This window comes from Chelon labrosus, assembly GCF_963514085.1.
Source record: "Chelon labrosus genome assembly, chromosome: 1".
In the NCBI taxonomy this organism is placed as follows: domain Eukaryota; kingdom Metazoa; phylum Chordata; class Actinopteri; order Mugiliformes; family Mugilidae; genus Chelon; species Chelon labrosus.
This window is the reverse complement of record NC_140337.1, coordinates 1,537,397-1,558,513: the sequence shown is the minus strand read 5'-3', so window position 1 is coordinate 1,558,513 and position 21,117 is coordinate 1,537,397. Positions and strand designations below refer to the sequence as shown.

The following is a 21,117-nucleotide window of genomic DNA, read 5'->3' as shown; positions in this document are numbered from 1 at the left end:
GCTTCCTCCATTCTAAATTGGCCGTAGGTGTGAATGTGAGTGTGAATGGTTGTCTGTCTCTCTGTGTTAGACCTGCGATGGACTGGTGACCTGTCCAGGGTGTACCCCCGCCTCTCGCCCGATGACAGCTGGGATAGGCTCCAGCAGACCCCGCGACCTTTAACAGGAATAAGCGGGTATAGAAGATGAATGAATGAATGAATTTTAGTTCATATTTATTTATTAATGGGGATCGTTAATTTGTTTCTATTTGTATTGCTTGTACATTGATGTCGATTGTTGATTTATTTATACACTTTGGTCAGCTGAGGTTGTCTTTAAATATGCTGTAGAAATAAACTTGGACTTGACTTGACTCATGGTCAATATTGGTGAATATTGATTGTTTGTTCCATTAGAGTAAAAATGTGGTTTAAAGGTGAGTTACAGTATGTTTAAAGGAAATTCATGTCAAGATGGAAACACTGTATGTGATAATAAGGAGCATGGGGTGGATAAATAGGTCACAAATCATTGGAAACATTAGCTGAAGTTTGAACAGTTGCTAATATGCAGAGAGAGACAAAGCCAATACACACAGGTAAGTGTTTTTGGGTGTGTGTGAAAGCAACCTATAGACACTGAGGGAGCCCTAAGAAGCCACAAATTGATCATTCAAAGTAGACAAACTCATTTGTAATCTGTCCATTCAACGCACATACAAACATTGGGACATTTTTCTGTGTGATTATGGCGTCCTTTAGCGCTAACACTGAATATTACATCACCATTGCACCCCTAATCACAGTTAAGAATTTCATCCTGGGTATTAGTGATAAAATGCATCTTAACTGAAACAATCTGAGATAAGAACCTTGGGTGGGCATGTGGTCAAGCGTAAGCTGAAGGCTTGAAGAGGGTTAAACCGATGAGGCAAGTGCTGCTTTATTTCTTGTGCTGAGCTTAAATTTTCCCTCTGTTTCTGTCTCTTTCTTCAGCAGAAAAATAAAAGATTCTGTAAATCTGGAAGGCACTGTGGCGTGGTGGTTAGCACTGATACCTCATAGCAAAAAGGTTCCGAAATCTAAAGACATGCTTGTTAGGTTCATTGGTGATTCCAAATTGCCCGTAGATGTGAGTGTGAATGGTTGTCTGTCTCTCTTGTGTTAGCCCTGAGATAGACTGGAGACCTGTCCAGGGTGTACCCCACCTCTCGCCCAACGACAGCTGGGATAGGCTCCAGCCCCCCTGCGACCCTCCACAGAAGAAGAATGAATGAATGAATGAATGAATGAATGAATGATTCTGTTAATCTGCAGGGCTGTGACACTGTCCATGGTGCTGACACTCCACCACACCTCAACTAAATTCTGTTTTTATAGCTCTGATAGAGCGATTTAGCTGGGATGATCAAAGGTTTGCGTTTTAAGCTTTTATTTTGAAGTCAAGGGCACAATATAACCTAGACGTTAAAATAGTGGGCATTCACGCTCTTTTAGTGCTAATCCCAAATTACTTTCTACAAAAAATGGACAGTTGTTGACCCGAGAAGGAGGAAGAAGGAGCAGAAACCAGAAAAGCCTCTTATACATTAGCTATACAGAGGGGGAGTGGCTGAGAACCTCCAAACTCTGGTCTCAGAATACTCAGTGGTTCCTGAAGATGTGACAAAAACCGTGCTTCTTGTGAAGGCTGAGTGAATTTGGAATGTCAACCAGAATCTTCAGCAGCTTTTACAAAAGTACCACTGAGAGAGAGTGTGATTACCGTTTGCTGTTCAGGACAGCAAGGCCCTCTAATGTGAGATAAAAAACTGCACAATTAAATTGTGGAGTAGCCTTCATTGTCATTGTCCCTCTCTTCATTTCCCTTTCCCACCCCTCCCCGCCCCTCCATTTTTCTTTCTCTACCCGGCCGGCCTTAGGCAGATGGGTCACTCCATATGAGCCGGGTTCTGCTCGAGGTTTCTTCCCGTTAAACGGGACGCTGCCTTCATGCTTGCTCTGGGGGTTAAGATCAGGTTTTGTAAAACGTTTTGAGACGATTTGAATTGTTATTGACGCTACATAAATAAAATTGAATTGAATTTAATCATTACAGGACATTTACAGAACCAAGGTTATCAGGAGAGCCCACAACCTCACTGAGGATAATACACACCCACAAAAAACCCCTTCGCACTGCAGACGCTACAGGAGTGTGAAATCAAGAACAACTAGACTCACTGACGGTTTCTACCCTCAAGCCAAAAATCACAGTTAGTTATTATTGACTAGAATTCAACACTGACAGATTAAAAGTTGTAAAACACACAACTCTGGCCTGGAGTTGTGTGTTTCCTGTGGAGCTCTATACTGCAACTGTTGTCGTGGTCTCATCAGCCTGCCCAGTCTTCATGGCCTCCTGCAGTTATCCACTCCTACCTAAATGAACAATTTTACAACCTGTCTATGATTCCTCTTACATTCTCAAAATGTCATGTAACAGGCAGATGGGTCCCTCCATATGAGCTGGGTTCTGCTCAAGGTTTCTTCCTGTTAAAAGGGAGTTTTTCCTTGCCACCGTCGCCTTCAGGCTTGCTCTGGGGGTTTCAGGCCGGGTTTTGTAAAGCGTCTTTGTATTGTTATTGACTCTATATAAATAAAATTGAATTGAATTGAATTAAAAAATCACCAGTATAACACTCTCTGATACTATCAAAAATGTAAGTACTAAATTAAATAAAATGAATAAAGTTTAAGGTGTTTTCTGTTGAGTCATTTTCAGAATTAAAAAAACAGTCATCATCAATGTGTGCAAACAACTGGCTCAAACGCATCTGATGAGGAAGAACTTGCATTTCTGCTCTGGAAGTATTACTGAACAGACTCTGAGTTGAGATAGTTTTTGTTTTCCATTCACTGATTTGCCTCCTCAAAATAAAAATGCCGCTCTGAGCCCTTAAAAAGATGAGTTGTGCTTTTCTGTTCATTGAAAACAGATGCGGCCAAGAAATGATCATCATCAAATAAAACGGAGGAAACAAAATGTTGTACCGGGTGAAGCTGTAGCTGTTGCATGCAGAAGTTCAAATCATTGCAAATTAATGCTAAATCTGCAAGTAAGCATCTGCTGCCTCATTTACTGACTCATTCTTTTACTCATGCCTAATCCTTCCCCTCAGATATTTCATACCATAGTGGTTTCTGTATTCAGTAGAGGACTGTCAAAGTTCTGGTGGCAGAAAACTTCAAATGCTCCCTATAAAGAAAAGAAAATCTTTTCCCCCTTCTTCATCTCTCCCTCTTTCTTCCTCTCTTCCAAGCCGGCTGCCACGTGGCTGTCCGCCGCTAGGCGGCAGCGTCGAGCCGCTTTCTGAGAATGAGCTTAAGAAAGGGAAAGAAGGAAAGAGAAAGAAGGGATGAGAAGAACCTAGTGAAAGAAAAGAAAATGAAGGAATCCCTCTGAGACTATTTAGTGCGAGATGAGGGAACAATGGGTGTAAAGATGGACACAAATGAGGAAAGGGTTGAAGAGGAGACTTGAGGTTTAAGGAAAGTTAGGATGGGGAAGTGTGACAAAGTGACAAAAAGTTATATAGAAAGAATGCAAAAAGAATGCAAAAACCTGTATATTAAGTCAAAAGAAAAGGACAGACATGGGGGAGTAAATGATGGTAGTAAGAACGAGAGACCAAAAATAGCAGATGTCTTTAAATATAAATCAAAAAACAAGTTACAAGAAATGATTTAACACTCAAACCGCTTGTGACTGCGTGAATGACCTTTTGCATGTGGATGTTCCGCAGAGTGAGTCAGGGTTTCGGAGTGTTACACAAGGACCGGTAATATCCCTGATCACAGTCAGCGGACCTAATTGAAGCCAGTCGTTTTCTTTGGAACGGAGCTGTTGAAGCAGCCTGAGTCTCATTGATCTGTTTTCTGAGGAAGAAGAAGGAGAAAAGAAGGACAGGAGGGACACATGGCCGAGGTCGGGACACGAAGTCGACTCCGTGACCTTCGAGTTACTGGACACTTGAGTCATTGGTCATGAGAATTTGAATAATTTATATTTATATTAAATAACAGAGGAGGGTGCGATGATCTGGACTGGCTGATGAGACGTCACTGACACGGATTTCTAAGAATAAATGACTGAGAGTTTTAATGTGAGAAGAGGAGAAAGCAATTGGAGGAAAAAAGAAAGAAAGAAAAGAATGTGCAGAACTCGCTCTGCTCTCTCTCTACTGAAAGGAAACACATTAAAGAAAGAAAGACTTATTTGTCACTCCGTTGAAGTGCTCACGAGCAAGACCACTAACTGCTCCAGTGTGCATGGTGACTAACGTGATAATCTGTGAACGGGTTACCCGTTGAAGAGTTATGCATCAGTTTATACCGTCAAACCACTCTATGGGTGCAGATTTGAGCCGTCTACGATGAAAGTTTCTGTCAAAGGTCCCTTGATGCAGCGGGAACGTGCGTGGCATAAAACACGATGACAGTGGTCTGCAGGAGCCAGCCAAAACGGACCAAACTCCGTGCGTAAAGGCGCAGTTCGAAGTGAACCAGGGCGATGATTTTACTGCAATAACATACTTTTTTTTGGAAAACTGCGATGGAATCTGTGATTGATTTGGAGTGCATCCTCAGAGTAGTCGCGAAAAATGAGGTTACATCAATTCTGGTGCGCGCGCAGACGTCTGCAGGTGACTAGTTCAAGAGTGCGCACGTCCCGCACGGAGACAGAAGCCATAAAAGTAACTGCGAGCTCCGTTCCTCTCTCCCTCTCCCTCTGTTTCTCTCTCTCTGGCTCTCTGCCAGGTCCAGCACGCTCCTGACTCGCCGCTTGCTTTACAGCACCCCTCCTTCTTGGAGGAGCGAGAGGGAGGGGAAGGGGAGGAGGACGGGAAGGGGGGTTTCACCAGGAGCTGAAAGAGGTGGAGCAGAGGGGAGGGGGGGGGGGGGGGGGGGGGGGGGGGGGAGAGAGAGAGGAAGAGGAGGAGGAGGAGGAGAACTGAAGAGGGGAGGGGAGACTCTCTGCCTCTGTAGCCGACGATGGAGTGAGGTGGGGTGGGGCTGGAGGGGGGCGACGGGAGCCCTTGGCCGCCTATTCGCCTTCCAGTTGCCTCTGCACTATATAAACACTCATTGGTGCCTCTGGCTTCACGCACACACACTCTTTACGCACACACACACACACGCACTGAGGGCGACTTGTATAGGCAGCCAGAGAGAGAGAGAGAGAGAGAGAGAGAGAGAGAGAGGGAGCGCTCAGAAACAGAAAGGTATACAGAGAGTGGACGACAGAAAGTAAGAGAAGGAGAAAGAGGACGGTGGCTCCAGAGCATCTCCTGCGCACCTATTCATTCCAACACGGATCTTAAAAGTCTTTATTTTCCTCGTGTTTGCTCCAGAGAGATTAGAACATTTTTAAAGAGGTTTTCTAATTTTCTTTTTTTTTCTTTTTTTTTTTGGTAGTTGACAGAGACGCGATTCCTGGAAGAGTTTTTGGTTCATTTTTTCCCCCTAAACCAAATATTTCCATCCAGAAGTTTTAAAAAGTAAAGCCCTTGTTAGTTCCAGGGCTCGGCTTCACTCTTTTCCAGCGTGTCCCAGCGTTTGACATAAACGTGCCACCTTGTGATTTTTGCTTGCCTTAAAGTTTCTGACTTTGTTTTTTTTTTTTAAACTTCATTTTAAGTCAGTGACCCACAAACGAGACTAAAAATGAAATTTCAAACACCAGGACAATCCCCAGCCAGCTGTTATTCCTGTCCTAAATGTTTAAATCATTAAAACAGAGTGAGTTTTGATGATTTACTGAAGCTGATACTGAAGATACGGGGAGTGTGGCAGCAGAGCTCACCTGTAGCATCTATTTCACTCAGCCGACACTAACTTGCACTTTTGAGGCACAGACACGCCACTTTGTGACAGTTTTAAGAAAGAGAAAGACACTGTCTGAAAGGAAAACCCCGCTCTCAACACAGTTCATTCATTCTCAGAGCACAGCCGCTTCTTGACACTTCCAGAGCGCGTTGAGGTGCGTAAAGGAGCGCTGCGCTTTTTACGCAAAAAAACCCTGAACTCCAACTATCATACTATATCTTGGTTAAATATCTACACACTTTTTTGAGACAAATATACAGTTTCACAAGTTTTTGAAAGTTATCCTGCGTTCCTGGGAGACCGCCGCGCTCTCCATCACCATGCTATTCGACAGTTTCGACATCGTCTCCGCTCTGGCCACTTTGGCCGCCTGCCTGGTGTCAATGGCCCTGCTCCTCGCCGTCTCCCAGCAGCTGTGGCAGCTCAGATGGACCGCGACGCGGGATAAAAACTGCAAGCTGCCCATGCCCAAAGGATCCATGGGCTTCCCCTTCATCGGCGAGACCTGCCACTGGCTCCTGCAGGTAAGCGCGCACTCGGAGCGGGGAGGGAGGGAGAGGAGGAGGGGGTATGGTGCAGCGAGACTCGTAGTCTGGGTCAGCGCGGGTCTCGGTGTCTGCGTGTGGACAGATTAGGACTTTATCCGTGTGTAATGAAATCAGTCTTATCAATTTCTCAATGTATCTTTGCGCCATTCATTCCTTTTAATTGTTGTTTTTGAGTTCATTCATCACCAGTTAAAACTTCACCCCGTTGCGGGGTTTGAGTTAGTCTTGCCTTGAAAACTTTTTTTTAACCTCAAATATCTCACTTTTCTCAGGCAAACTCACTCAAAACACTAATTTGTATCATTTAACTAAAACTCTCAATCTTTCAACCCATGATGCGTTGCGAACTAATACAATTTATTACATTGTTTCGCAGAAATAAGTATCTGTAGTTAGGTTTGAGCCGATTTATCCACCTCCTGTGCGCCTGTGATTCACACATAGGACCCCAGTCCGCGCGTAAACGTGGACGGTGCAGACCATCATAGCCTTCATGTTTGAACTGATTGAATTTCCATCCCCGCGGTATCTCTCCCACTCTCTTCCAGTGGCTCCACTGGGCGATCAGATCATTTTTCTTCCCCCTGTCATTATTATCTCAGACATGAGCGCGTCGCGTCAGCCAGCCACGGCGCGACGTTCCCCAGCTGCCGTCAGGGTGATAGTCGATCGATCGCATCTGATATGGTGGCAATTGGTGACTGTTCCTTTAAACCTTCAAATTCATTTTTTTTTTTTTATGTGAAAACTAAAAAAAAAAAAAAAAAGAAAGAAAAAAGAAAAAGAAAAAAGAGAGAGCCTGGAAAGGGTTTGGGGATCGTTTTTTAGAGGGGTTGTCTCGAGAATTATTATCGTGTGGGTTTTTTTGGATCCAGTTTCCTGACCTTGGGCTGCATCTGAAGTTTCCCAGCAGGCTGCATGTTCTAGAAATCATCCAACACACTGAAGCCTTTCTGCTAACCAGCTGATTGGCCGGCTGCGTGAAGCTGCAGGCAAGATGGAACTTGGATGAGCCTTTACTACACCCAGAGGAGTTTTGAGATAAATATAGGCCGTTTGTTGGTAATGTGCATCACTGTTGCTTCAAAACGTGAGTAGCTAAACGTTTATGGCGCATATACGATGGTTATTTGGGTCAGATTTTATATATGATCTGCATTATTTTGCGTAAAAGAATGTGAAATGTGCGCAAAAGGTAGAGTTCAGCTGTGGTTTGTAGTTTGACCCCACCACACTGCGAGGGAGTCCCGCTAATACGCAGATGAAGAGAGTGAGGGAGCGAGCGAGAGAGAGAGGTGGGGGTGGGAGGCAAGCGACAAGCGCAGACACGTTGGCCGCGTGCGGGGCTTGAACTCACGGTGCTCCTCACGGTTACATCTGACACCGAGCGAGACGCATTCCCGGAATGCAACCGAGGACCACGGCCAAGTTTATGGAGAGGAGGGGAGCATATCAGTCACAGAGAGAAACAGAAAAGGCTGCGAGTGTCTGTACTTATACCAAACGTCCCCACAAGTAGAGCAGACTCTACAGAAGGCTGCTCATCCACTTCTTCTGGTGTTTAACTCTGGCTGGGAGCTTGACCCGATCCTGCGGTGTAGGTTAATGTAGTCAGTGAAATGCCTCATAAATACTGTTCAAGCGTTGGCATGACAAAGACAAGGAGACAGAGATGCTGGGCTGCTGCCTAATCCTCATCTGCACTGTGGGAAAGTGAGGCAGATAGATGCAGAGCTGATGCCCTCCTGGCCCAGACGCTGGTTTGTGTCTCAGATGCTGCCTGCTGCTCGACTGCTCACTCTGTGGCTGTCCAGGGAAAGACCTCTGATTTCACCAGGGGTTGATGTACACTCAGATGACCTGACAGGTGTTGGGTTTTCAAACACAGAGAGGTCTTGGTCGGGAGAATTTGGTGAAGGAATCTAAAATTTGATGTCAAGTACAGCCACAGAAAACACAGGTGTTCCACAAGTCTAGCATAACATTTTTAAGTTTAACGTTGGTTCCAGATAGATTCGGCAGGCTACATGATCCATCATAGAAGTGGTCCTCAGCTGAATTATGTTTACGCTGAGCAGCTAGCTTAAAACATCTTTACCTCTGACCTTAGTGTTTGTAGTTGTCTAAAAACTCTTAAAGGTGCAAGCTAGCATTCCAGTTTGAATGCGTGTTTATTTTTGTCCTGAATACTTCAAAATCAAATGTCATGTTTTAAATACTAAATAGGAAGGTAGCTTTAAGTGTTCTTAATCGTCTAAAATTGAAAAGCCAGTATTGTGCTGTTGTGTCTGAATCTCACCAGAAGGGGAGCTAGCTCAACAAAATGTTCAGACCAGAAGTTATGGAAACGCAAAGTAAACGTATTTGTTTTTAATCATGAACACTTTGAGACTAATCATTTATGTTTTTAGTAATTAACTATGTTTATGTCAACATTAAAGTGTTCGAAGTTGTCTTAAACTAAAAAACAACTGTTACTGTTGTGTCTGTGTCACCAAAGGGGGCGCCAGATCACAGAAATTTTCAAATTTGTAATTTTGGAAATGCTAACACAGCGTGTTTGTTTTAGTATTTAACACTGATTGTCCAGATTAATCATCTTTTAGTATCTCACCATGTTTACGTCGAGAAGGTATCACGAAAGATCTAGGCTTCGAGCCTTAAAGTGTTTTTAGTTGTCTAAAAATATGTTGCTGTCGTGTCTGTGTCCCACCAGAGGGGGCGCCAGATCAACGAAACCTTCATATTGGAGATTTTGGAATCGCTAAAATATTTTGATTGTCTTGGAAACTCTGAATCTGACTGTTCAGTTAAATATGTGTGCAGTACGTAAACCCCTACTATTTATTCACTGATACATTTTTTATTATTATTTTATTTTTTATTTTTTTACAAGCATTAAACAACATTCCTATAAAGTCTTGTTCCATCTGTTGAATATTCATACCAGGTCTCTACCAGCTCCTGGCACTTTAGCTGCTGTATGCTCCACATACACCGATCAGGCATAACATTATGACCATGTGTTGTGCCGCCAAAACAGTTGTGACTCAGTGCCTGGGAAGACACGGGCCTTCTGAGGGTGTCCTGTGGTGTCTGGGAACAGAATGTTGCTAGTTGGTGCCTTTGGGTCCTATGGGTTGAGGTCAAGGGCCTCTGTGGATCAGCCTTGTTCCAGTGCATCTCACAGACACTTGATCAGTTCGGGATCTAGGGAATTTGGAGGCCAGCTCAACACCTTGCGCTGTTCTTCGTGTTTTTTGAGTTCCTAAAGCGTTTTTGTGTGTGTGTCTGTGTCAGGCTGCATCCTGCTGGGGATGGCTGCTGCCATCTAGCAGTGTCATTGCTGTGGGGAGGGGGTGCCTGGTCTGGTCTAGGTGGGTGTTACATTTCAAAGTAACATCCTTACAAATGCCATGTCCACAAGTTTCCCAGCAGAACATTGACTTGTCACAAGATGGTCAATGTCATTTACTTCTCCTGTCAGTGGTTTTAATGTTGTGGCTGATCGTTGTATGTTTCACCACTTGGTCTGTAACTGTGCCTCTCTGGTGGTTGGTGCTGCTCTTTTGAGATTATTTGTAGTTGAAAACATTCCTGTGAGAGCGGTAATTGTAGGAATATGTCCTGAGGTCCATGCGTCAAATTTCTTTGGATACAAATCGACCAATGCAAGTTTATTTTCCTCCTCTTCGTTCACGTCGTCTTTCGTTCTTTTTTTCAGCTGCTGTCCTTTAACCTACATAAAATACTCAGCGTCCAAATGTGTGTGTAGAGTATATTTTTACCTCGACCCATGCAGCGGCTACACATTTCTGTGACAGACCCATTTTAAAACGATCTGCACTTAGAAATAGTTTTATAGTCACTCTGCCAAAGAGCTGTCTGCTCTCATTAGGAGCTCGGAGCTTTCTGAGGGGCGGGTGCCAAGCAGGAGAGCTACCGAGCAGAGGCACACACATGCATAGAATATGCGGCAGGTTTTTGTATATACCGACGTTAACATGCAAACAGTCTGTTTATATCTGCAGACACATGCTCTCATTAAAGGTGCACACCCGAATAAAAACACTGCAAATGGTATATGAAATTTAAACATGTTTTTTTTTTCTGATCGCAAAATGATTGCAAACTATTTTTATTCAGTAATACTGAAATTATTATTCTGATTCATATATTCAATTACATGCAAATGTTTTTGTGATAATAATTAGCGAAATTTAAAAACAAATATATAATTTCAATATTAAATTTATTTCAGCTTCGCTTAAATTAAGTTTTAATTATGTCGTGTAAAGTAACGTTATTGACATGTTTGATTGCATGTTAAAATTTAAATACAATTTTTTTATACAAAGGAGAGTCACAGGATTTGAAATGTCTTCACTATACATACACATACGTAAATCTCTTAAAGAATGCAACACCTTTCCTGCACAAGTCTCAACTTTTAAACAGCAATTACACACTGCTGCCACTTGGGGTCGCCAAAGTTCAAAACACACAGAAATGTACTTGCTATTTAAGATGTAAATTAAAAAACTTATGAAATACTGTTACGTAGACCCTGTTCTCAGATTTCTGGGTAGCGATATACTTCAATTAATCCACCGATCTACCACTCAGAGCTGACAGAGCGTGGTGTTGCTCGTTTGACGGAATCGATGCCGGCTGGTGCTGAACCAACAAGGGAAACCTAGCTGATGTTCTGGGTACGGTTTCACTTAGGCTAACAAACACACTCACACAAACACACGCATGCACCGCCTGCACTGAATCTGGGTCAGATCGGAGGAAATGAACACATGGCACAGAGACTGTACAGCCTGTTTGTGTCAGTTTGTGAATGAGCCAGAGAGAAATACCCCTCCTACACACACACACACACACACACACACACACAGATTTCTATGAAGAGAGTGCAAATATTATCAGCAATTGTTTCTGGCCTTTATACTTTGCCAAATATGGCGACAACTCAAGCTAATGCACTTTTTTTGTCTCATTGACAGATACAGATGTAAGGGTGTGTTCATCACTAGATTGTGCTCTTAAATCACTCAACAGTCAGTTTTGTGTATCTGTCCTGTAATATACGTCATCCAAAGTAGAATTTCAATAAGAGTTTGATTCCTGAGATTAGAAGGTTTGTCTACTCAATGTGCACAACAAACCAAAAAGAAATGATTTTTAATTTTTTACAGTGTCAGCTGAACAAGATCAATGTCCTCAAAATAAGTACTTTTATTTTCCTTAAGCCAGAAAATCCTCTTTATAGATCTTACATGCCGAAATTCTTGGCATGACACATATTTTGACTGGCGCAGCTACTCGGCGTAGCTACTCTCTAGTCCTACCAGAATACAAGTCTGTTAACAAACCATTTGGATTTCATTATTGGGGGTGTTTCAGATGTTACAGAGAAAAAGGAATGCCTCTGCACACCCTGTTACTCTTGTGTCTGTCACGACATAAAGCCCTGCCCAAAAGAATCTGATATGCCTGGTAGATATGTGCCGGAGCATAATCAGTTCCCAACGGAGAGACTCCAGACCAACTTTCCTTTACACCACAAAAACATTTGTGAGTGGGGAAGTTTATGCTGACTTAGAGAATATCAAAATGCAGAAAATCAAACTACTCATGAATTTATTTCACGATAACAGCTTCAAATAATGACGACAGGGAGCTCAGTGATTCTGCCTTTACCCCTTAAAGAGATAATACCCCCTTTTTAGCCCTTAAGGACTCTCATAACCATCATCATAGAGCAGAAAATCCATCCAGCCAACCGCTTCAGAGCTCCTCTGGTTTCCAGCGCATGTGAGATCTTTGTTTTTAGCCGGATTGTGCCTTTAACCAGCTCAGACAGAGGGGGGATTGTGAGGCAATGGTGGCTTCATCTATAGTAGGTTCCATTACTGTGGTCCAGCCCACTGTGTGCTGCGTAGCTGTGGCTACACAGTGCCGAGGCACGCGCACTAACACACACACATACAGTACATGGAAAGACTCTAGAGTCATATTACAAGCAGCAGGCGCACATATAGAGTTTGATGATGCACGCAAGGCACGCAATCAACGCACCACACATGCACAGAAGTGATCTTAAAATCGTAAACCTATGCCGACTCGTTCTTTCTGTTTCGTTCGAGTGTGGCAGGGAACTGGCAGTGGAGGTGCGCGTTTGCTGGGTGAGAGATACATAGTTCATTGAGCGGGCACACGGGGCAGCCCTTCGTCTGTGTGTGTGTGTGTGCGTGGTGTAAAAGTGTTAACATTCAAGGCAGGACCCCTGAACCTCCGAGGACGCTTCTTCTCACAACCCGCTAACCTGTTTTCAAGCGTCTCTTTGTCGTTTTCTTTATCCAGCGTTTGTCCCCATTTTTGATTATTGAGGAAAAAATGAAACGTCTGTGTTTTAACCTGTCTGCGTTTCTTTTTAGCGTTTTCTTCCAGCTTTTTATTTTGGATCTCTTTTGTCCTCGTTTCTTTATTTCGGCCCAAGTTTGCGGAGTCTTTTTAGCTAAAGCCTTCCCCTTATCTCGCGCCCCTTCTTTCCACATCGATTTCGCTACCTCTTTCCCATCTCTTCTAGCGTTTCTCCTCTTAAGCTCCTTTATTTTCTGTTCTTCCTCTATTCAACAACACTGATCTAAATTTTGGTCAAGCAGAACGTAGCTTTGTCGGCAGAGAACCCAGCGACCGCAAGAAGAGGTAAATCGTACTTTTACTACGTAGAACTATCATCCATCCATCCATCCATCCATCCATTGCCGTCTTTCTCTTCCTTCTCCTCCTCTTCCTCTTCCTCTTGTACAGATTAGCAGGAGGCACTGGCAGTGGCCTCCAGTGCCCCTTCCTTCACCCCGAGAACACACTGCTCCCTCCTTCAACACTCTTGTCCTTGGCTGAGCATAGAGTTCAATGTTAATCTCTCTTTCTCAATGAGTGTGTGTAAGAGCGTGTGTGACCGACAGTTTTTTACTGCTTACAAACTCTGTGCGTGTAAACGATAAAGCTTATTGCCAACAAACTGACCGCACCAGACTTCATTGGTTTTTTAGGGAAAAAAAAAAAGAAAATACATTTATAAGCTGACAGTTTTCATGCTCAAACAGGAAGCCAGGGTGTACTTGGACTACTTTTAGTAAAAAGTGAATCTACAAGGCAGCACAATCTGAACGAGTGAGCGTGTATTAATGGTAACAAACACCTGGTCACAGGGGAAATAAGCTATTTCCAGGAGTGAAAACCCGGATAAATAACATTTAGATATTTGCTGGATCAAGTCACTGTTGACTTCAAGGCAGAAAAATGCAGCATGTGACAAGAAGTAGATTTAAAATTGTGTCGTTTTAAATTGTTTGGCGTCTGGATTTGCTTGTAGTGTGTGTGTGTGTGTGTCAAGGTATTAGCTGGGGTCCTGGGGTTAGTGCTTAGAGAGTTTTGAACAACCATAATCTCCCTTTCTATAATGTCCCCGGGTCAGGGGCCAACACTGTCTCTCTCTCTCTCTCTCTCTCCCTCTCCCTCCATCTTTCTCTCTATTCTTCTTGTTTTTTGGCTGAACTATCCGTAGCCCTTCTTTGCTAATCCGTCTTTTTTTTTCGACGAGCACCCATCCCATCTCTCCGCCTCCCCTGCCACGCTCTGCACTCACTTTCTCTCCTCTCCCTCTCCGTCTTTGCTCGTTCACACTTTCCCCTTTCTCTCCCCCACCCGTTCCTTACCTCTCCTCCTCCTCCTCCTCCTCCTCCTCCTCCTCCTCCTCCCCTTGTTCTTCTCTTCCCTTCTTCTCCCTTTAGCCTCCTTACTCCTTCTTTCCTTCCTCTCAGGCCCGCTCTCTCATTTCTCCACCTCCCTGTGTCCCTCTGATGTGGTGGCGTGACCGCAAAGGGACGGGGGTTCATTGTCAAGTCGAGGAGCTATTGCACCATTCAAACGCACAATCGCACACACAGGCACATAAAAAAGCACACACACTGCTTCCTTGGTATCTCTGGCAGCGGCTGAATGATTGACTGCTCAAAAGAGAGAAGGAATTCCCTCAAAGCCTTTGACCTCATTTCCTCTCTTTCTCGGTTTCCACCACCGTTCTTGCTGTCTCCTCACTTTTCATTTTTTTTACCTTTATTTTAGATTTCATTTTTGTTTCATAAATCTTGGCACCATCTTTGTATTTTTGGACTTTTTTTAAATTGGCCTCGGCATCTCTTTTGGATTTTCTTCTGATACAGGTTTAGTTTCTGTAATTGGTTTTCTTTTTCTTACCAGTTCTACTTCAGCTTTGATTCTTAAATGTACATCGTATTTTTATTGAACTTCCCGTTATTCAAGATTAAATTGGACTCATCTGCTCCTTCGCGGACATTGCACCAAACCGGCGAAGAACGCCTTTGTCTTCTGCCTGCTAAAAGTCAACATACCGCCATTCATGAATCCTCGGCATCCACAACGAGAGAGAAATAACAATTTTATTTCTGTCAGTCATCTGAGGAAATTTGTCAGTCAACTTGCGAAGAAGAGGTGCTAAATCTTGGAAGGCTTGAGTCAAAACTATGGTAAAAGTGGGCGTTTGAAAAAGAAAATTGAGGCTTTCCTTTAAAATGTCTGTAAATTAATTCCGTGTGAGAATTAAAAAAGAAGCTTTCGAGTTACTTTTACATTTTTATACTGCAATTTGGACTCAGAGAAACCATTTAATTCCATAAGCTGCCGTGCAACCATGAACTTAGATGCCTATCCTAATGGGACGACGTCTAAATAGAATGAATTCTGCGTACGCTATGTTACACTTTCATCAAAATCAGCCTCTCTAGAATAAAAAAAATCTTTTATTTGAGTAATTTCAATCTGTTTCTATCTCCGCGTCACCTACTGCTTTCGTTTTTGCTCTCAAATCAACATTTCCTTTACCTTTTCAGAACAGAGTAACAGTTAAGTATGAGCAGGACACTTTTTTTACTTTCCTGGATTTCCTCCTCCTGTTTCTTCATCAGCATCTGATTCTCTCTCCTCTCAGCTACCTACAAACATTCCAACAATATTTCTATTTTATAACTTCTCTAAATGCACCCCCTCACACCCACACACACACACACTCACCCACCCACATACACTATCCCCCTCAGTTACAATGTGTGAGTGTGTGGGTTGATCTGAGTAAACATAATTAGCTGTGTTTTTTGTCTTGCCCTAATAAAAGAGTCATTTGTTGGACATTTCCACTGCGCTACAAAGAGGACATTTATAAGCCCGGGCCCAGGTTCGCCCCCAGGCCAACCCCAACAGAACTGACGGGGGTATTTTTAGCACGGCGGGCATGCTAGCTAGCTTCCCTGGGACAGTGTGTACGTCAGAGGAGTGTGTGTTCACAGAAAAAGAGAGCGAACAAGAGAAATGGGGAGATTTTATGAGACTTTCTGTGATTGTGGTGGCGTTTGTGAGAAATCTTGAGGCGACGTGTGTGTGTGTGTTTGTGGAAAATCGCCCTCCTGTATTGAGGTTCTTGTAAAATATTTAATAAATCTCTGGGACTCTGTAGAAGTGACGGTTAAAAGAACAACCCTGTCCAGACTGTGGACACGCACACATTGATTGCTTTACATCGTTATTGAACTACATTCAGTGCTGTGAACAAAACCTTTAACCCCAACAGAACCTTGATTCTCACCTTCTTCTAACCACACCTCGAGGTCCGGTCTGATGGTCGCTAATCTCAAGCTGCCGCCGCCGATTTTATTCTTAACTCAAAGTGAATGGGGGAGCTTTGGGCGAGACAGACGGAAAGTGTTTGCAAAAGGACGTCTTAAAAAAAAAGTCAAGAAAGAAAGCTGAATACAAGAGGAAGGAGGGCGGCACTGGTTGGAACTCGTATAATTTGGTAGAAAAAGGAGATTTAAAACTGAAGTGAACGCTGAGAGTAGTGGAATTTGCAAGGCCATTTTATTCATGTTTTGCTGCTGCAGCAAATTATCTACATTTTTTTTAAATCATCGTTTAGTGGTGAAGCTGATTCATTTATTTAGAAAGAGGGCATTAACTTGTAGAGGAAGCCACATTAAAATTAGTTGTACTGTTGATTTGTGAAACTTTACGAGCCTCATTCAGACTTGAAGAGTCTCTACACTAAAGTTGCACTGAACACTACACCAGAAGCCCGCCGTCCTATATATTTATGAATTTTGCGTAAATAATGCAATTAGACATCATTTAATTTCTGCTGCATGATGCATACACTGGCACTATGTGCTTGTTTTAAATGCATCACTTGTGATTTTATTTTATTTTGAAATTGTATTTTTTTAGAAAATAATCCATTTTATATCCCAAAGACACTTGTTGATACAGCGATAATTATTTTTTTGTTCATTTCCCAACATTTGTGTGATTATTGTGTGAGAAGACATTCACTTTGCAGACAACTGTAAAGTTAATTGCAGATAAGTTTAGAAGCAATGTCTAAAGAGTGTACCACTTGTAGTTTCTGAAAAAAAAACTAAATATCATGGTAGTATTAATAATACAATGGCATCCTCCACTCTTAGACTCAAGTGCTTTTCACAACTCGTGCTCCTGGCTGCACAGAGCTGGGAAAAAAAGCTTCACATCATGTTTTGTGCCTCCATAGCCAGCTTGTACTTCTCCTCGTTACCAGGCAACTTTATGTCCGCCATCATTAAGAAAACCCTCTTTATGGTTTTTCACTCACATCAGAGTTTGTTGCCTGTGACCGCGGTGGTAAAATCCGCCGTAATGTTGTGGCAGCAATTTTGGTTTCTCTCTTTTTTATTTATTTTTTTTCGCGAGAAAGGAGCTAGTGTTTGCAGCGAGGGCTCCTTCGCTTCGATGAAGTTTGGAGGGAAAGCGAGGCTGTGACGCCTGCGTCTCCGCGGCGATGTCTGAGACTCTGTGTGAGCAATGCAATCCTGGTTATGTGCTCTCCTTCGAGTGAAGTGTGGCGTCGTTACATCACAACTTTCCATGCTTTCTCTGTGTGTGCGCTTTGCCAGATTTGGGAGACAGAGCGGGGTGTACACTTCTCACCTTTTAAACTAAATGTCATCCAAACCACACCCCTGGCACTCACTTCGGTTTTACACACTATTTTCTTCCAGTTCCCTTGCAGAGGATACGACAGATGAAAACTTTCAGTATCTGCCAACATGTGCGAGAGAAATGGAAAGACAAGTTGTTTGAAAAATACATACATATTGCACACAAATACACACCAGAAAAGTACACAATCAGCCCAATCTGGTGCTGTATCTCAAAGTGTGAAAGGGAGCCTTGTCTGGCTGCCTGAGGAACTCCCTTTGAATTGGACGGTGTGTGTGTATGTGTGTGTGTGTCAGCAGGCCTGCCAGGCAGACATACTAAACCACTCTACATCCATGTGGCAGCAAAATGTAGCTTGGAAAACAACCCCACTCTAACACACACACTCACACCCCGAGGGCTCTAGAGGCCAGCCGGCGACCTGGTGTGTGTGTGTGTGTGTGTGTGTGTGCGTGCCACAGTAAAAAGAGGAAGTGTACAGGAGCTGTGAAAACAGCTCTGGTTAACAGTTTGTACCCAGACTGATCAACAGAGAGGAAAATAAATCCACAAAGGTGATGGAATGAGGGGTTAAAGGACGATCAGTGTTTTAAAAATACACTCCTAACTAGGCGGAAGTCTCATGGCAGAAATGTTGCCACGTTTGCTGCGAACCAGTTCGACTATCATCCCACTGAAGCTTTCAACAACCGCAAAAGCACGACACAAACCAGATCACAATGCAGCTCCTGAACAGTTTTATAGAAAAACCCAGTGTAAATAAAATAATGTCAACACCTCATGAAATGGTCTTAACATCTGAAGGCGCGTAGGCGCATTTACAAACGCTGCGACAGAAGGTGGGGCGTGTCGGGGCAAATGGTAATTAGCAGCATTTTTCATCTATAAAAGCAGTCTGGCAATCAAGAGTTTTCAAAGCAACATGAAACGACTGACAGAGCTGCATAGAGGCCGAGGCATCTGTGCTCAATTTAGGTCGAGTTCATACAGAGAAACGTTAAGATGTTAAGTGCGTCGCAAGAAGGGGAAAAAACAAGGAAGTAGGCACAAATACAGATTTGTTTTCTCGGATCTCCTGTTGATCACCGGTTGTGTTTGACCGGTGGATTGTGAGGCATCGTCACCTCTTAAGGGAGATAAGTCTGGACAATTCAGTAGAATTAAACCTAAAAACGTGAAATGTTTTCATCAAGAATCACAGATCAAGAACGACATTCTGGTAAGTCGTGACATACCAATAAATAGAAAGCTACGATCAAAAGGAAAGGGACTCGTATTGAGACTGAATTCTGCAAAAACCATCATGACCTAACCTGCCAGTGAGAATTTGGCTTTCTTGGATACCTCAAAGTAAAAAAGGAGCTTGGGATGAATCGAAGACCATATTAAACAATCAGAAAAAATCTGACTTCAATAGGAAGGGAGGCATAAGGCTGGAAACATTTAGAGTTTGTTGAAAGGAGATTCAAAGTGAGTCCGCTGGTTGTAGCTTTTCTAAAAGCTTGAAAAAATGTCTAATAAATGCCTAATGGTGAAAGAGCTTTACTCTGCTGATATAAAACCATAAGAATTATAGTTTGTTTTAAAGATTTACATATTTAATAGAGAGGACATGAAGCTAAACAAAACCTTGATTGTGATGTTTGAGCTTACAGTAACATTGACAGAAATTCTAAAGACACTTTTCATTTGATTATTTTTAGCAAAGAAAAATGATTAGTTTCATAATATTAATAATTAATACCGTTCACCTTTGTGAAAGAAAAGGGTGGTTGATCCCTAAATAGGAGTAAACAGGCGCAGATAATGTTTTCTTGGATCTCCTGTTGATCACTGGTTGTGGACTGGTTTGAGAGGTGTCATCACCATTTGAGAAAGAAAAGCGCAAACAATCTGCAAAGTGTTTCTCTGAAACATTCAGTCGTTCAATGAATAAAACTAAAACCGATATTGTATGAAGACGGACAGTAACAACGATCTGGTTGAGGAAAACTATAACCAAAGGGAATAGCGACTCGTACAGCCACTGAATTCTTCAAAATCACGGGTATTGTTCCTTAAAATGTAACAATGTAAAGTTCATCTCTGAACACTGCAGCAGGAAAGGCTGTGGTTATGGTCAGGCGACTGGGACTCCAAGTCTCAAAGCTGCAGCTTTGCTTTCTGCAAATTACAAGCTCTGAACATTGTTCTAGAGCGCACATTTTGAAGTGCAGATTGGTCTCAATATAGATGTAATTCCAAGGAGTACTGGGTTAAACACGGAAAACATCCAGGACACAGCGTACTAAACGTGGTTTCTCATGCCTTATCTAGATGAGAAGCTGGAACACTAAGCCATCGTTCGATTCAAAGAGCAATAACAAGTTAGAACTCAGCAGAGTTAGTATCACATCGGAGTAATGGTGCAAACACAGCGAACGTATCCTTGGAGGTGCAGTCCAACTATTTGGTCCTAGGACATTCTAACTGCACAGAACAGAGAGGCAAGGTCAAACAAATGTCCAGCGTTTTTGCAGCTTGAGCCTTAGTAGGGACTAAAAGCAGGGATATGTCCACCTGTGCTGCTTCTAAGCTTTTATTCTGTCTCTTGTGGCTCCCAACTTTCTAAAAGTGCAAAATAATTGTCAGAGTACGCCTTTAAGACCTGAAAGAACAGTATTTTTTTTTTTCCATGAAAGTTTTAGCACAGTTCTTTCATCTAGAATGTGAGAGTGAGCTGAGTGCTCCTCAGATCTTGGCAACTGAGGCATTTTTTTTTTTTTTAAATTTGTATTTTATCAAATGTATCAAGGCTTTAGAGTCACAAATTACACCGGATAAACCCGGATTGCTGCAAGGAGACGAGGCTGAGAGCATGCAAGCAGAAAGCACCGCCGCAGGGAGAGGTGTGTCTCAACGGGGAAACAAACTACCTGGCTAAAATTAGCTGCTGAACGCCGCACACAAACAAAAATACTGCACATAGCTGCACTTAGAAGCAAACATACCCCTGGTTTCCTGTAGCGTGTGAGCGTTACAGTGTCTCTTGGTGTTGATTTGACACCCGAAATGCATAAAATGAACAAGAGAAATTGGGGCTTAAACTGATTTACAGCATCTCCTAGTACTGCTTCTTTGGTGTGTATGTTTACGTATATAACTCCTCAGTGTGTGTGCGTCTGTGTGTGTGTGCCTCACAGTCATACATATCTCTTTCCCCTCGAGTAAACTGGGGTCAAACCAGTTAGTGTTGTCACGGCAATTTGCAGTAGGGCCCCTGCATGTTTGTTTGCTTTGCATGTTCTTTTTTTTGTGTGTGTATTTTATGAATTGGGAGTGTGTGTTGTCCTGAGCGCATGTGTGTGTGTGTACTAGGGTGCGTTCGTGTGTACATCTGTGTGTGTGTCGTTAGACACCATGTAGTGTATATGTGCTGTACGCATGTGTGTGTAACACAGTAAGCAGGCCTCAGGCTGATATATATTCTTTTCAGTCAAACAGCCCATTTACAGTTCTGGGGTCGGCTCCCTCTCGCTCTGCCATGACCCGGACCGTTCAGAGGTCAGCGTCAAAGCTGAACTCAGGTCAGCCTGCTAACTGACTCCAGCTCTGGTCCTCTGGGGGTTTACCGACAGGCGTGCTGCTCAAGCTAAGGGGCAGGGGCCTGAAATGTGGCT

General features: G+C 43.0%; 1 protein-coding gene across 1 annotated transcript in view; it reads left to right on the top strand.

Annotated features, from left to right (window-relative positions):
* Positions 1 to 5,173: 5,173 nt before the first annotated feature.
* Positions 5,174 to 21,117, top strand: part of cyp26b1 (cytochrome P450, family 26, subfamily b, polypeptide 1) — a 29,783-nt gene continuing 13,839 nt past the window's right edge. The window contains exon 1 of the mRNA XM_084546318.1: positions 5,174 to 6,373. Coding sequence (XP_084402444.1) covers positions 6,170 to 6,373 — 204 coding nt within the window. The 5' untranslated portion in view covers positions 5,174 to 6,169. The remainder of the gene's footprint in view (positions 6,374 to 21,117) is intronic.